Raw genomic sequence first — 15,597 nt, forward strand, 5'->3', positions numbered from 1 at the left:
ATTTATTAAAAAAGAAAAACTGAAATAACACATGGTCATAAGTATTCAGACCCTTTGCTCAGACACTCATATTTAAGTCACATGCTGTTCATTTCCTTGTGATCTTCCTTGAGATGGTTCTACTCCTTCCTTAGAGTCCAGCTGTGTTTAATTAAACTGATAGGACTTGATTTGGAAAGGCACACACCTGTCTATATAAGACCTCACAGCTCACAGTGCATGTCAGGCCAAATGAGAATCATGAGCTCAAAGGAACTGCCCAAGGAGCTCAGAGACAGAACTGTGGCAAGGCACAGATCTGGCCAAGGTTACAAAAGAATTTCTGCATTACTCAAGGTTCCAGAGAGTACAGTGACCTCCATAATCCTTAAATGGAAGAAGTTTGGGACCATCAGAAGTCTTCCTAGACCTGGCCGTCCAGCCAAACTGAGCAATCGTGGGAGAAGAGCCTTGGTGAGAGAGGTAAAGAAGAACCCCAAGATCACTGTGGCTGAGCTCCAGAGATGAAGTAGGGAGATGGGAGAAAGTTCCACAAAGTCAACTATCACTGCAGCCCTCCACCAGTCGGGCCTTTATGGCAGAGAAGCCCGACGAAAGCCTCTCCTCAGAGCAAGACATATGAAAGCCTGCATAGAGTTTGCTCAAAAACACATGAAGGACTCCCAGACTATGAGAAATAAGATTCTCTGGTCTGATGAGACGAAGATAGAACTTTTTGGTGATAATTCTAAGCGGTATGTGTGGAGAAAACCAGGCACTGCTCATCGCCTGCCCAATACAATCCCAACAGTGAAACAAGGTGGTGGCAGCATCATGATATGGGTGTGTTTTTCAGCTGCAGGGACAGGACAACTGGATGCAATTGAAGGAAACATGAATGCGGCCAAATACAGAGATATCCTGGATGAAAACCTCTTCCAGAGTGCTCTGGACCTCAGACTTAGCCGAAGGTTCACCTTCCCACAAGACAATGACCCTAAGCACACAGCTAAAATAACAAAGGAGTGGCTTCAGAACAACTCTGTGACCATTCTTGACTGGCCCAGCCAGAGCCCTGACCTAAACCCAATTGAGCATCTCTGATATTTCAGATTTTCTTTTTTAATAAATTTGCAAAAATTTCTACATTTCTGTATTTTCAGTCAAGATGGGGTGCAGAGTGTACTTTAGTTAGAAAAAAAATTAACTTTTTGGAATTTACCAGATGGCTGCAATGAAACAACGAGTGAATAATTTAAAGGGGTCTGAATACTTTCCGTACCCACTGTATAATGTCATAATAAGAAATTACTCTATGATTCTGTTATTCCACAATTGTAGCAATATAATATCCAAATTTTAGTTAGGAAAAAATACTTACTGAGGTGGATATAGCAGTGCAGTTATACAGTGTGTCTTTGCTAGCAAACCGGGAGACATTCTCTAGCAACATCCCCACCAAGGGAAGATAAAGCTGGGCTATTTTTGCTTGCTGATTCTGCAAAACAGCCATTAATAAGTGACATAATAATTACTTTGATAAAATCATTCTGATGTATAAATAATATATTATAATGTACACGCCGGGATGTAATCAAATTCTAAAGGATAGACTGGCACCACTGTTCATGAAGTATGCCTGATCAAGGAAAGGATCGAAGTCCTGGTTCAATGTAGACAGAAACCTCGGCATCCAAAAAGATGAGAGAACTTCTTATGAGTGAGTATTGTTTTATTTTGATCCAGCAAAAAATGGTCCAACATTTGAACCAACAACAGTCTTTATCGGGGACATCTGTGGGCCCACAGCTAGCGCTTAGCCGCATCTACCTTATACTCGGATACTCGGCTCTCCCCACATACAGATGTCCTTGACAAAAACAGTTGTAGGTCAAAAATGTTGGACCATTTCTTGCCGGATCAAAATAAAACAATACTCGCTTACTGCATCAAGAAATTCTCTCTCTCATTCTTTTCGGTGCTGAAGTTTCTGTCTACATTGATGTAATCAAATGTCTTGTAAATGAAAAACGGGCATTTTTTTAAGTGTTCTGGATTTATTTTTAGCTTGTGCATCAGTGTTTATGATCTGCGCATCATCACTTTTTCTCGTACATAACAAACAGTGAGGCAGGGTAGTCAAGAGGTCCAGGGTCAGAAATCAAGAGAGCTCATCATAAATAGAGGGGTGAGAAAAAGGCTTAGTCAGGTCACAGTCCGGGGTCAGAATTCCAAGAACAAGAGCTAGACAAATGGATGGTCAAAGGCAAGGTTCTAGGTTGGGCAACAAAGATCAGAAAACAGGAACTTAGAGCACAGAGCAAATGCACACCACTTGAGCTAAGCTAAAACTGGCAAGGTCTGCTAATAGTTAGCAAGTTAAATAGCCAGTTAATCACCCAGAATGGGTGACACCTGGAAGACAGTGCAGGCTCGGCCAGACTGGGCAGCTGGACATTCAATCACAATACTGGCAGCCGAGCAAGCACCTGCCTCAGATTGGGTGATTGGGCTGTCACTCACAATACTGACAGCTCAGCACGCCCTTATCCAAAAGAGTGGCTTAGCAGTAACTCACAGCGTGGTGGAATTGTGACCCAATGCTTCTGCTACCAACTACTCAGTGATCAATTCCAGTGGTTTGCTGGACAACCTACCAGTCTGCGCAAGAGGAGAAATACACACAGCTTTTAAAATGCAATGCAAATACTAATTATATTACACGCATGTCGTCAATATGGTGAAGTTAAGCTTTACAGTGTGTGTGTATGTGCGTACATATATACATATATACAGTACAGACCAAAAGTTTGGACACGCTTTCTCATTTAAAGAAATTTCTGTATTTTCATGACTATGAAAATTGTACATTCACACTGAAGGCATCAAAACTATGAATTAACACATGTGGAATTATATACTTAACAAAAAAGTGTGAAACAACTGAAAATATGTCTTATATTCTAGGTTCTTCAAAGTAGCCACCTTTTGCTTTGATGACTACTTTGCACACTCTTGGCATTCTCTTGATGAGCGTCAAGAGGTAGTCACCAGAAATGGTCTTCCAACAATCTTGAAGGAGTTCCCAGAGATGCTTAGCACTTGTTGGCACTTTTGCCTTCACTCTGCGGTCCAGCTCACCCCAAACCATCTCGATTGGGTTCAGGTCTGGTGACTGTGGAGGCCAGGTATCTTGCGTAGCACCCCATCACTCTCCTTCCTGGTCAAATAGCCCTTACACAGCCTGGAGGTGTGTTTGGGGTCATTGTCCTGTTGAAAAATAAATGATGGTCCAACTAAACGCAAACCGGATGGAATAGTATGCCGCTGCAAGATGCTGTGGTAGCCATGCTGGTTCAGTATGCCTTCAATTTTGAATAAATCCCCAACAGTGTCACCAGCAAAGCACCCCCACACCATCACACCTCCTCCTCCATGCTTCACGGTGGGAACCAGGCATGTAGAGTCCATCCGTTCACCTTTTCTGTGTCGCACAAAGAAACGGTGGTTGGAACCAAAGATCTCAAATTTGGACTCATCAGACCAAAGCACAGATTTCCACTGGTCTAATGTCCATTCCTTGTGTTCTTTAGCCAAAACAAGTCTCTTCTGCTTGTTGCCTGTCCTTAGCAGTGGTTTCCTAGCAGCTATTTTACCATGAAGGCCTGCTGCACAAAGTCTCCTCTTAACAGTTGTTGCAGAGATGTGTCTGCTGCTAGAACTCTGTGTGGCATTGACCTGGTCTCTAATCTGAGCTGCTGTTAACCTGCGATTTCTGAGGCTGAGGCTGGTGACTGGGATAAACTTATCCTCAGAAGCAGAGGTGACTCTTGGTCTTCCTTTCCTGGGGCGGTCCTCATGTGAGCCAGTTTCTTTGTAGCACTTGATAGTTTTCGCAACTGCACTTGGGGACGCTTTCAAAGTTTTCCCAATTTTTCGGACTGACTGACCTTCATTTCTTAAAGTAATGATGGTCACTCGTTTTTCTTTACTTAGCTGCTTTTTTCTTGCCATAATACAAATTCTAATAGTCTATTCAGTAGGACTATCAGCTGTGTATCCACCTGACTTCTGCACAACACAACTGATGGTCCCAACCCCATTTATAAGGCAAGAAATCCCACTTATTAAACCTGACAGGGCACACCTGTGAAGTGAAAACCATTTCCGGTGACTACCTCTTGAAGCTCATTAAGAGAATGCCAAGAGTGTGCAAAGCAGTCATCAAAGCAAAAGGTGGCCACTTTGAAGAACCTAGAATATAAGACATATTTTCAGTTGTTTCACACTTTTTTGCTAAGTATATAATTCCACATGTGAAGATTCATAGTTTTGATGCCTTCAGTGTGAATGTACAATTTTCATAGTCATGAAAATACAGAAAAATCTTTAAATGAGAAGGTGTGTCCAAACTGTTGGTCTGTTCTGTATACATACATATATATATATATATATATATATATATATATATATATATATATATATATACACACTGCTCAAAAAAATAAAGGGAACACTCAAATAACACATCCTAGATCTGAATGAATGAAATATTCTCATTGAATACTTTGTTCTGTACAAAGTTGAATGTGCTGACAACAAAATCACACAAAAATCATCAATGGAAATCAAATTTATTAACCAATGGAGGCCTGGATTTGGAGTCACCCCCAAAATTAAAGTGGAAAAACACACTACAGGCTGATCCAACTTTGATGTAATGTCCTTAGAACAAGTCAAAATGAGGCTCAGTATTGTGTGTGGCCTCCATGTGCCTGTGTGACCTCCCTACAACGCCTGGGCATGCTCCTGATGAGGTTGCGGATGGTCTCCTGTGGGATCTCCTCCCAGACTTGGACTAAAGCATCCGTCAACTCCTGGACAGTCTGTGGTGCAACGTGATGTTGGTGGATGGAGCGAGACATGATGTCCCAGATGTGCTCAATCGGATTCAGGTCTGGGGAACTGGCGGGCCAGTCCATAGCTTCAATGCCTTCATCTTGCAGGAACTGCTGATACACTCCAGCCACATGAGGTCTGGCATTGTCCTGCATTAGGAGGAACCCAGGGCCAACCGCACAAGCATATGGTCTCAAAGGGGGTCTGAGGATCTCATCTCGGGAAGCAGTCAGGCTACCTATGGCGAGCAGCCCTCCAAAGAAATGCCACCCCACACCATTACTGACCAACTGCCAAACCGGTCATGCTGAAGGATGTTGCAGGCAGCAGATCGCTCTCCACGGCGTCTCCAGACTCTGTCACGTCTGTCACATGTGCTCAGTGTGAACCTGCTTTCATCTGTGAAGAGCACAGGGCGCCAGTGGCAATTTTGCCAATCCTGGTGTTCTGTGGCAAATGCCAAGCGTCCTGCACGGTGTTGGGCTGTGAGCACAACCCCAATCTGTGGACATCGGGCCCTCATACCACCCTCACGGAGTCGGTTTCTAACAGTTTGTGCAGACACATGCACATTTGTGGCCGGCTGGAGGTCATTTTGCAGGGCTCTGGCAGTGCTCCTCCTGTTCCTCCGTGCACAAAGGCAAAGGTAGCGGTCCAGCTGCTGGGTTGTTGCCCTCCTACGGCCCCCTCCACGTCTCCTGGTGTACTGGCCAGTCTCCTGGTAGTGCCTCCAGCCTCTGGACACTATGCTGACAGACACAGCAAACCTTCTTGCCACAGCTCGCATTGATGTGCCATCCTGGATGAGCTGCACTACCTGAGCAACTTCTGTGGATTGTAGAGTCCGTCTCATGCTACCACGAGTGTGAAAGCACAACCAACATTCAAAAGTGACCAAAACATCAGCCAGAAAGCATTGGTACTGAGATGTGCTCTGTGGTCCCCACCTGCAGAACCACTCCTTTATTGAGGGTGTCTTGATAATTGCCAATAATTTCCATCTATTGTCTATTTCATTTGCACAACAGCATGTGAAATTGATTGTCAATCAGTGTTGCTTCCTAAGTGGACAGTTTGATTTCACAGAAGTTTGATTTACTTGGAGTTATATTCTGTTGTTTAAGTGTTACCTCTATTTTTTTGAGCAGTGTATATATATATATATATATATATATATATATATATATGTATATATATATATATATATAAATACACACACACACACATATACATATATTTTTTTTTGCTTAAACCAGTAATTCACGTAATTATGCAACTCTTTGGTATATATTGTAGCAAGGAAACCTGACACCTTCCAGTAGCATGTGGCTCTCTCCTTTATTGGCCCATACAAATTGTTATTGAAAATTTCCATGGCGATTTTGAGACTTAGCCAAGTTTCATGCACGTATCAAACCAGCCTAATGCTCTAAAAGGGAAAGGGGATAAGGGACAGAAGCAGGGACAGACATTGTAACTGGCATGGAGCGCACAAACTTCATCAGTTGTACATCAGAATGAGTACAGTACATGTCCACTTCTCACATAGTTATTAAAAAAAAATAAAGAAATCATGGAGAGTGAAGGAAAAGACCCAAAATATGATGGTAAGATAAAATATTTCTGTTTTCACTATATCTACCAGGCTGTATATGCTGCCATAGGCGCTGTGAGTACTCATATTCCCTATTAGTAGGTCAGGCTAAAGCTGCCCATACATTTTGGATAACTGTAGGCCAAAGGCTTGCGAGGCGAACAGCTGCCCCTTGCACCAATCCCTCTTCATACACAAATACACTTGGCTGGGAGTGGATGGGTTTTCAGAGGAAAATTTAAAAAAATTGCTGTTCAATATCTTTCCCTCTCTTCAATATCTTTCCCTTATTAGCATACCTTTTTGAAGTGGAAATGGTTAAAAAACTACTATAAGGCTGTGTGCCCACGATGCGTTTTTAATGCGTTTCCGCAGCGTTTTTGCAGCTGCGGAAACGCATTAAAAACGCTTGGTAGAAGGGCAACAATGTTCCCCAATGATAATCCTCATGTGCTGTGCACATGCTGCGGAAATTTCCGCTGCGGATTATCATTGCGGAAAAAAAAGCAGCACTACCAATTATTTTGCGGAAGTGCTGCGTTTTCGCCGCCATTGACTTGCATTAGAACGCGCCAATTCCACAAGACTACATCTGTACTTGCGTAATTGGCGCGTTCTAATGTGCGGATGGTACCCGAGTGTGGAGAAGAGAAGACGCTCATCCACACCCAGGTACCATAGAAAACTGTAAAAAAAAGAATAAAGTAAAAAATAAAGATTATATTCACCTTCTGACGGCCCCTGGACTCCTTCCCTGCGCTTGCGGGCAGGACTGAAGGACCTGCGGTGACGTCACAGTCATGTGACGGCAGGTCTTTCAGTGCAGTGTCCCGCGATCAGCTGGCAGCCAGGAACGAGCGCAGCAACACACGCCGGGCCATCGGAAGGTAAGTATAGCTTTATTTTTTTATTTTTAACCATTCTAAAGGTCACACTATATAAATCCATGCTGTTTGCATGGATTTATATAGTGTGACCTAGTTGTCAAGCACTTTCCAAGTGATGCTAAAATCGCTTTGAAAGCGCTTGTCAATCCGCATGTATTTCGCAGGAAAAACACATGTACAATCCGCATGCGTTTTTTCTGCCAGGGAGATGCAGAAATGCTGCAGAAATTTTCTGCTTCATTTCTGCATCGTGGGCACATAGCCTAAATAAACAAACTGGCACCATTGTATACAAAGAGACGGGGGCTGGTTTAGCTATTGAAATAAGATGCTCCCGTCATGTGCTGACACATGAAACGCTGTTGAGAACAGAACAAGAAGCAAAGACGTCCAAGATGAAGCAGCTAACAGAGGAATGGGATACCAGGGATAATATTAGTACGTTAATTAACATACTATATAAACACCCTTTATTTTTATTTTTGCTCTGTTGGAAATCCCCTAAATAAATCGATACTTTTCCGACACATTTTTATTAAGCATTATTTCAATGAATCTCTGAGAAGTCCTACTGTACGATCATCAAAAAATCAATTACCTTGTGTTGATATCGGTTGTCAAATGCGTGTTTGATTAGCAGGTGTTTTAGACTGGAGATGGCAGCGAATCTGATGTCGCAGTTCTCCTGCATGGCCAGTAATATTTCTCTCAACAAGAGACCGACGAGAAAATGATTTTTGCAATAATCATCTGTTAAACCGTATTCAAGATTTATATCTGCAAACAAAGAGAAACAAGAATTAATTCTGTGCTTTAAAAGAAAAAAAAAAGGACATTTAGAAATCAGCTAGTAATGTTCCATAGGCAAGATATAGCATTTTAGCAAATACTATAGGAATCACATGAAAGGACATTTGCAGGTTCTGATAAGAACTTAGGCATATGCTAGAAGGCATTAAAACATTATCACATATGCTTTTATGCGGTGCAATATAGAGAAAATATTTTTACAGCTGTCTACAAATGGATCTTTCTCCACTGATACCTATGAACTGTGAATATCCTTGCCCAGATAGTACAGACACATATATTAATGTATCAAGACTTTGCAATAAAACTGTTAGATATAATAGTTTCTGTAGATCAGAAGAATGGATCAGTAACTCCTTGTACTTCATCATATCAGGTCAAAACATTGCACAGTGACATATTGAAGGACATATTTTTTTTTCTTTTTACATAACCGATGTGTTTTGGGCTAATACTAATTTTTGCAATTGGGTTTTACTAAACATTTTGCACTGTTTGGCTTTTACAGGCTCTTTGATTTCCCTGCACATTGCAATTTTGAAGGAGCTTCTGTTTCAGTTAATGGCTATGTTTTAACTAACAACCTACATATGAAAAAAATGATCATAACTGTTTGTTATAACTGATTACTCATACACCGGACTATAAACTTTAATTGTAAAAAATCTCTGACTTTATGCAAGTGTATTTAGAAGAATTGATGCTGTTTTGAAGACAAAGGGAGGTCACATCAAATATTGATTTGATTTAGATTTCACCTTTGTAGGTTCACTTTGCTAATTGCTAAAAAATAAACTATCAATATTTCTATTTTCGAAAGAATTATTACTTTGTGGATTTTTTTCCACACCTAAGGCATTTGCACAGTAAAAGTCATATACATTGTGGTAGACTGGCTCACTTGGTTGCACATAGAGGTACACAGGGACACTGTCTCTTTAAATTCTCCCTAGATTTATTAGGCAGCATAAATCTGGGGAAGTAAAACAAACACGGCAAAAACAGGAAAACAAAACAAAGTGGTGATACCAAACACAGTCCTTGTGCTAGCGGGGATCCACCCGCTCAGAGTCCAGCAAACACAGAACACACGTCTCCTCTCTGGAGTATGCCTCTCCAGACACTGAACACTGAATGCCTCAGCCGGCAGAGTATTTAAATCTCAGATCACACCCTGAGGTGGAGATATGGTGAATGACCTCCAGCCCTTCACAATGGCCATTCACAAAAAACACTCCCTTTTAAAATCGAGGTTTAACTCTCTCAGCAAATAATATGCTGGAGCAAACTTAATGGTTTCAATTCACGGAAGCTAAAAGCCTCCGTGAAACATATCTTCTCTCTATCACTTTACCAGTGACTTTGTCACATATCCTCCCCGTGCCCAAAGCCGGGGGTTTTTGTACCTTCACTCGCTAAGCAGGGAAGTCTGGACAGGGCATCTGCATTACTATGTAGTTTCCCTGGCCTGTGCTCCACATGAAAATTAAAGTCTTGGAGTGCTAGAAACCACCTAGTCACCCGGGGATTCTTCCCCTTCCTTTCCCTCATCCATCTCAGGGGCGCATGATCTGATACTAGCCTGAACTTTTTGCCTAACAGGTAATATCTTAGAGTCTAAATTGCCCATTTGATGGCCAAGCACCCTTTCTCTATGATGGCATAGTTCTTTTCACAGGAGGAGTTTTCTACTCAGGAATAGGACTGGATGTTCGACCCCATCTATTTCCTGGAACAACACAGCTCTCAAACCGACCTCGGAGTAGTCAGTCTGAACCACAAACTCCTTAGTTTAGTCAGGTGCTACTAGGACTGGCTGTTTATATAGGGCAAGCTTTTACTCCTGGAATGCCATCTCCGCTTCAAGGGACCACTTGGCCATCGATGTCTTCGTGCCCTTAAGAAGATCAGTCAGGAAGGCGGCTATCATGGTGAAATTTAGGATGAATCGCCGATAATACCCCACACTTCCTAGAAACGCCAGGACTTGCATCCTGGAGTTCGGCTGCGGACAATTTCGGATAGCCTCCACCTTATTTACTTGCAGCTTTATTTCACCTCTTCCGACGATGTAGACCAAGTATTTTGCCTTTTCTTTCCCCATGGGTTTATCGTAAACCCAGCCTTCCTTAGAGCATCCAGTACCGCCTGGACCTTCTGTAAATTACTTCCCCAATCCAGGCTGAATATTACAATGTCATCCAGGTAAGCTGCGGCATACTTTTTGTGAGAAGCTAGGATCCAGTCCATGGCCCTCTGGAAGGTAGCTGGGGCTCCCTGCAGACTGAACGGCATCCTGGTGTACTGAAAGCACCCGTCAGGAGTAGAGAAGTCCGTCTTCTCCTTAGCACTTGGGGACAAGAGAATCTGCCAGTACCCTTTTGTTAGGTCCAGAAAGGTGATATATCTGGCTGACCCTAGCCTCTCAATGCGCTCATTAATGTGGAGCATCGGATTCGTGACGAACTTTGACACCTCATTCAGTTTCCTGTAGTCATTACAGAACCGTCATTCTCCATCCGGCTTCGGCACCAGGGCAATGGGATTGTACCAGCTGCTCTTTGACTCCTCAATGACGCACAGGCTCAACATTCTCCTCACCTCTTTGGAGATCACCTCACGGCAGGCTTCAGGAATCTGATACGGCCTTTGATTCACCCTCACATGTGTCTCCGTCAAGATTTCATGCTTGACCACCTGCATACAACCTGGCAGCTCTGAAAATAGGCCAGCTGAAGCAGCTCTCGGCACTGTTACACCTGGCCACTGACAGTGTCTCTCCCACTGTGACATCATTGACTCTGGCTTCAGGAAGGGCCCCTAGGCACGTAGCTTCCACCGGCTTCCTGTCTCACCAAGGTTTGAGCAGGTTAACGTGGCACACCTGATACGGCTTTCTTCTTCCTGGTTGGTGGACATTGTAGTTGACGTCACTCAACTTTTCGACCACTTCATATGGCCCTTTCCATTTGTTGGTCTCCAGGGCTAAACTGCCTCAGTCTCGCTGCCCGATTGCATACCCTTGCCTGGACCTCTTGTGCTTGAGGGAGGCTCTCTCTTACAATCGGCATCACCCTTGTGAACCGGTCTTGCAGCTGGGCCACATGCTCGATGACGCTCGGGTGGGGTGTTACCTCGGCTTCCCAGGTCTCCTTCGCAATGTCCAACAATCCCAGAGGGTGCCGTCTGTAAAGCAACTCAAAGGGTGAGAACCCCGTAGAGGCCTGGGGAACTTCCCTAATGGAGAATAGCAGGTAGGGGAGTAGGCAATCCCAGTCTCGTCCATCCTTCTCCACGACCTTTGTAAGCATGGACTTTAGGATCTTGTTGAACCTCTCCACCAGGCCGTCCGTCTGCAGATGGTACACTGACGTCCTGAGTTGTGCAATCTGGAGAGCCTTACACAACTCCTTCATCACCTTCGACATGAAAGGAGTTCCCTGGTCTGTCAGGATCTCCTTTGGCAGGTCCGTCCAGGAGAAGATGTGTACCAGCTCTCGGCCTATGCTCCTGGCAGAGGAGTTTCTCAATGGTACCGCCTCTGGGTACCGTGTTGCATAGTCCAGCACAACCAGTATGTATTGGTGACCGGGGCGGACTTAACTAAGGGCCCTACAAAATTGGCAATTCGGTCAAACGGGACCTCTATAATGGGTAACGGAACCAGGGGACACCGGAAGTGGGACATGGGAGCAGTTACCTGACGTGTAGTGTAAGACCGGCAGAAATTAGCAAAGTCTTGGTGACACCCAGGCCAGTAGAACTTCTTCAAGACCCGCTCTTGGGTTTTGTCTACTCCCAGATGCCCCACTAAAACATGCAAATGGGCCAAATCTAATACCCTGTGTCTATAGGGACTCGGCACCAACAACTGATCTATCACTTCCCCTCTTGGTTTAGTGACCCGATAGAGCAGCTCCTCATTTAAGGTGAAATATGGGAACCTGGTGTCAGCCCCCGGCTCTTGAGCAACCCCATTTATTACAGTCACATTGTCAAATGCACCTTTCAACGTAAGATCCTGCAATTGTGCCGTACCAAAATTCCCCCCAGAAACACCCAGTTCAGGAATCTCATCCTCATGGGTCCCTGTCTCGCCTACTTCGCCAGCAAGGACACACAGGGAGAACTCATCTGCCTCTGGCTGTAATGGGAATTCTTCATGGACGAACCGAATCCGGTCTGAGCTTGTGGGAACCTCCGCCTTCCCCATAAGTCCTAGAACAGCCGGAAGTCCAGCCCGATTACAATGGGTGTAACAAGCCCTCAACCACCCCGACCTCATGGGATTCAGCCCCACAGTTAGTTTTGTCACTCGGGCGACGGGGTAGTCCTTGGCGTCCCCGTGAATACAGCGGACGCCCACGTACTTCCCTGGGATCAACTGGTGGGGAAGTGTGGCCTTTACCAGGGTCACCAAACTTCCTGATTCCAGGAGTCCTGACGACACTAACACTCCATTTATGGTCACGGAACATGACTGTGGCCCCTCACAGGGCTGATAGTCCACACTGAAGGCGGGGTAGGCATAGTATGAACAGCGTTTTCCTACACTGCAGTCCATCTGTTCGGAGGACATAGGACAACGGGCGGCTATGTGTCCAGGACCGTGACACCTCCAGCAGATCAAGTCTTTCCCAGCAGCTTTTGGCATACCCTCAGTGACCCCTTGGGACCTCGGACTACCCCCAGCGGTGGCTTCAATACCCCTCTTTCGGGACTCGGGCTCCCTCTGGGTTCCCCAGTAAGGGGATGCAGCACCTCCCAGCTTCCTTAGGGACCTCTCGACCACCTGGTACCTTTCTACGAGGCAGACCAGGTCGTCCGCATTCTGGGGGTCTCCATGCGCAACCCAAGTCTGCACCGGCCTAGGTATAGAGTGAACAAATCTGTCCATGACAACCCGCTCGAACATCTGGGCTGCAGTGGAAGACTCCGGCTCCATCCACTTCTGTACAAGATGCAGAAGGTCGAACATTTGGGAGCGAGGGGGTTTATCACCATAATACGCCCAGTGTTGAACGGTTTGGGCTCTGACTGGCATAGTCACTCCAGCACAAGCCAGTATCTCAGTTTTAAGTTTAACAAACTCTTGGGCATCTTGCGAGGCCTGGTTGTAATAAGCCTTCTGGGGATCATCCAGTCCCTTAGGGGGCCAGCACCTCCGACCACTGCTCCGGCAGTAGCTTCTCTCGCTCTGCCATCCGCTCAAACACAGTTAAAAATGCCTCCACATCATCCCCCGGGGTCATTTTTTGCATGGCTCGTCTTACCGCTTATTGGACGTATGAGTCATCACCTGGAGTTGGGGAAGGAGCTGCTGGCCTCGCACAAACAGCCTCTGCAAGCAACTCCATCTGCTGTTGCTGCTGTCTGAGCTGGTCTTGTTGGTGTTGCTGCTGTTGGTGGATCTGTTGCAATAGCAGCTTGATTGTCTCCTGCTGGGCTAAAATGCTTGACCAAGTCCTCCATATTGTCTGACTTAGTTTCCTGGCTTATGGCCACCTTTACCCAGGACATGCGGTTTGTCCTCAGCTGCTACACGTGCCTCCTGAGAATGTTGTCCGCACTTCTACCGCCACCTTTCATCAGCTCACTTGGTTGCACATAGAGGTACACAGGAACACTGTCTCTTTAAATTCTGCCCAGATTTATTAGGCAGCATAAATCGTGGGGAAGTAAAACAAACACGGCCTTTGGGCAAAAACAGGAAAACAAAGCAAAGTGGTGATACCAAACACAGTCCTTGTGCTAGCGGGGATCCACCCGCTCAGAGTCCAGCAAACACAGAGTTCAGATTAGCACAGAACACACGTCTCCTCTCTGAAGTATGCCTCTCCAGACACTGAACACTGAATGCCTCAGCAGGCAAAGTATTTAAACTCCAAACCACACCCAGAGGTGGAGAAATGGTGAATGGCCTCCTGCCCTTCACAATGGCCATTCACAAAAAACACTCCCTTTTAAAATGGAGGTTTAACCCTCTCAGCAAATAACATGCTGGAGCAAACTCCACGGTTTCAATTCACGGAAGCTAATAGCCTCCGTGAAACATATCTTCACTCTATCACTTTACCAGTGACTTTGTCACTATATATATATATATATATATATATATATATATATATATATATATATATATATATATATATATATATACAGTGCCTACAAGTAGTATTCAACCCCCTGCAGATTTAGCTGGTTGACACATGCGGAATTAACTTGGCATTGTGACATTTGTACTGTAGATCAGCCTGGAAGTGGGAAATGCACTGCAGCAAATTTTTTTTTTTTTTTTTAAAAGTTAATTCAGAGTGTCATTTATTATTCAACCCCTCAAACCACAAGAATTCTGTTTGGTCCCCCTAAAGTATTAAGAAGTAGTTCAGGCACCAAGAATAATGAGCTTCACATGTGTGGATTAAAGATCTCTTTTGCCAGCCTTTTCTGACTATTTAAGACCCTCCCCAAACTTGTGAACAGCACTCAGACATGGTCAACATGGGAAAGACAAAGGAGCATTCCAAGGCCATCAGAGACAAGATCGTGGAGGGTCACAAGGCTGGCAAGGGGTACAAAACCCTTTCCAAGTAGTTGGGCCTACCTGTCTCCACTGTTGGGAGCATCATCCGTAAGTGGAAGGCTTATGGAACTACTGTTAGCCTTCCACGGCCAGGACAGCCTTTGAAAGTGTCCTCCCGTGCCGAGGCCAGGCTTGTCCGAAGAGTCAAGGCTAACCCAGGGACAACAAGGAAGGAGCTCCGGGAAGATCTCATGGCAGTGGGGACATTGGTTTCAGTCAATACCATAAGTAACGTACTCCACCGCAATGGTCTCCGTTCCAGACGAGCCCATAAGGTACCTTTACTTTCAAAGCGTCATGTCAAGGCTCGTCTACAGTTTGCTCATGATCACTTGGAGGACTCTGAGACAGACTGGTTCAAGGTTCTATGGTCTGATGAGACCAAGATCGAGATCTTTGGTGCCAACCACACACATGACGTTTGGAGACTGGATGGCACTGCATACGACCCCAAGAATACCATCCCTACAGTCAAGCATGGTGGTGGCAGCATCATGCTGTGGGGCTGTTTCTCTGCCAAGGGGCCTGGCCATCTGGTCCGCATCCATGGGAAGATGAAGAGCACAGCCTACCTGGAGATTTTGGCCAAGAACCTCCGCTCCTCCATCAAGGATCTTAAGATGGGTCGTAATTTCATCTTCCAACAAGACAACGACCCAAAGCACACAGCCAAGAAAACCAAGGCCTGGTTCAATAGGGAAAAAGTCAAGGTGTTGGAGTGGCCTAGTCAGTCTCCTGACCTTAACCCAATTGAAAACTTGTGGAAGGAGCTCAAGAATAAAGTCCACATGAGACACCCAAAGAACCTAGATAACTTGGAGAAGATCTGCATGGAGGAGTGGGCC

General features: G+C 45.0%; 1 protein-coding gene across 4 annotated transcripts in view; it reads right to left on the minus strand.

Annotated features, from left to right (window-relative positions):
* Positions 1-15,597, minus strand: part of DOCK11 (dedicator of cytokinesis 11) — a 333,016-nt gene that overhangs the window by 164,325 nt on the left and 153,094 nt on the right. For all 4 annotated transcript variants that reach the window (XM_073641338.1, XM_073641340.1, XM_073641339.1 and 1 more), the window contains 2 exons: positions 7,958-8,136; positions 1,361-1,477 (listed from right to left, as the gene is read on the minus strand). In XM_073641338.1, coding sequence (XP_073497439.1) covers positions 1,361-1,477; positions 7,958-8,136 — 296 coding nt within the window. The remainder of the gene's footprint in view (positions 1-1,360; positions 1,478-7,957; positions 8,137-15,597) is intronic.

This window comes from Phyllobates terribilis, unplaced genomic scaffold (genome assembly GCF_046119375.1).
Source record: "Phyllobates terribilis strain yellow unplaced genomic scaffold, ASM4611937v1 Scaffold_7__3_contigs__length_470593459, whole genome shotgun sequence".
Classification (NCBI taxonomy): domain Eukaryota; kingdom Metazoa; phylum Chordata; class Amphibia; order Anura; family Dendrobatidae; genus Phyllobates; species Phyllobates terribilis.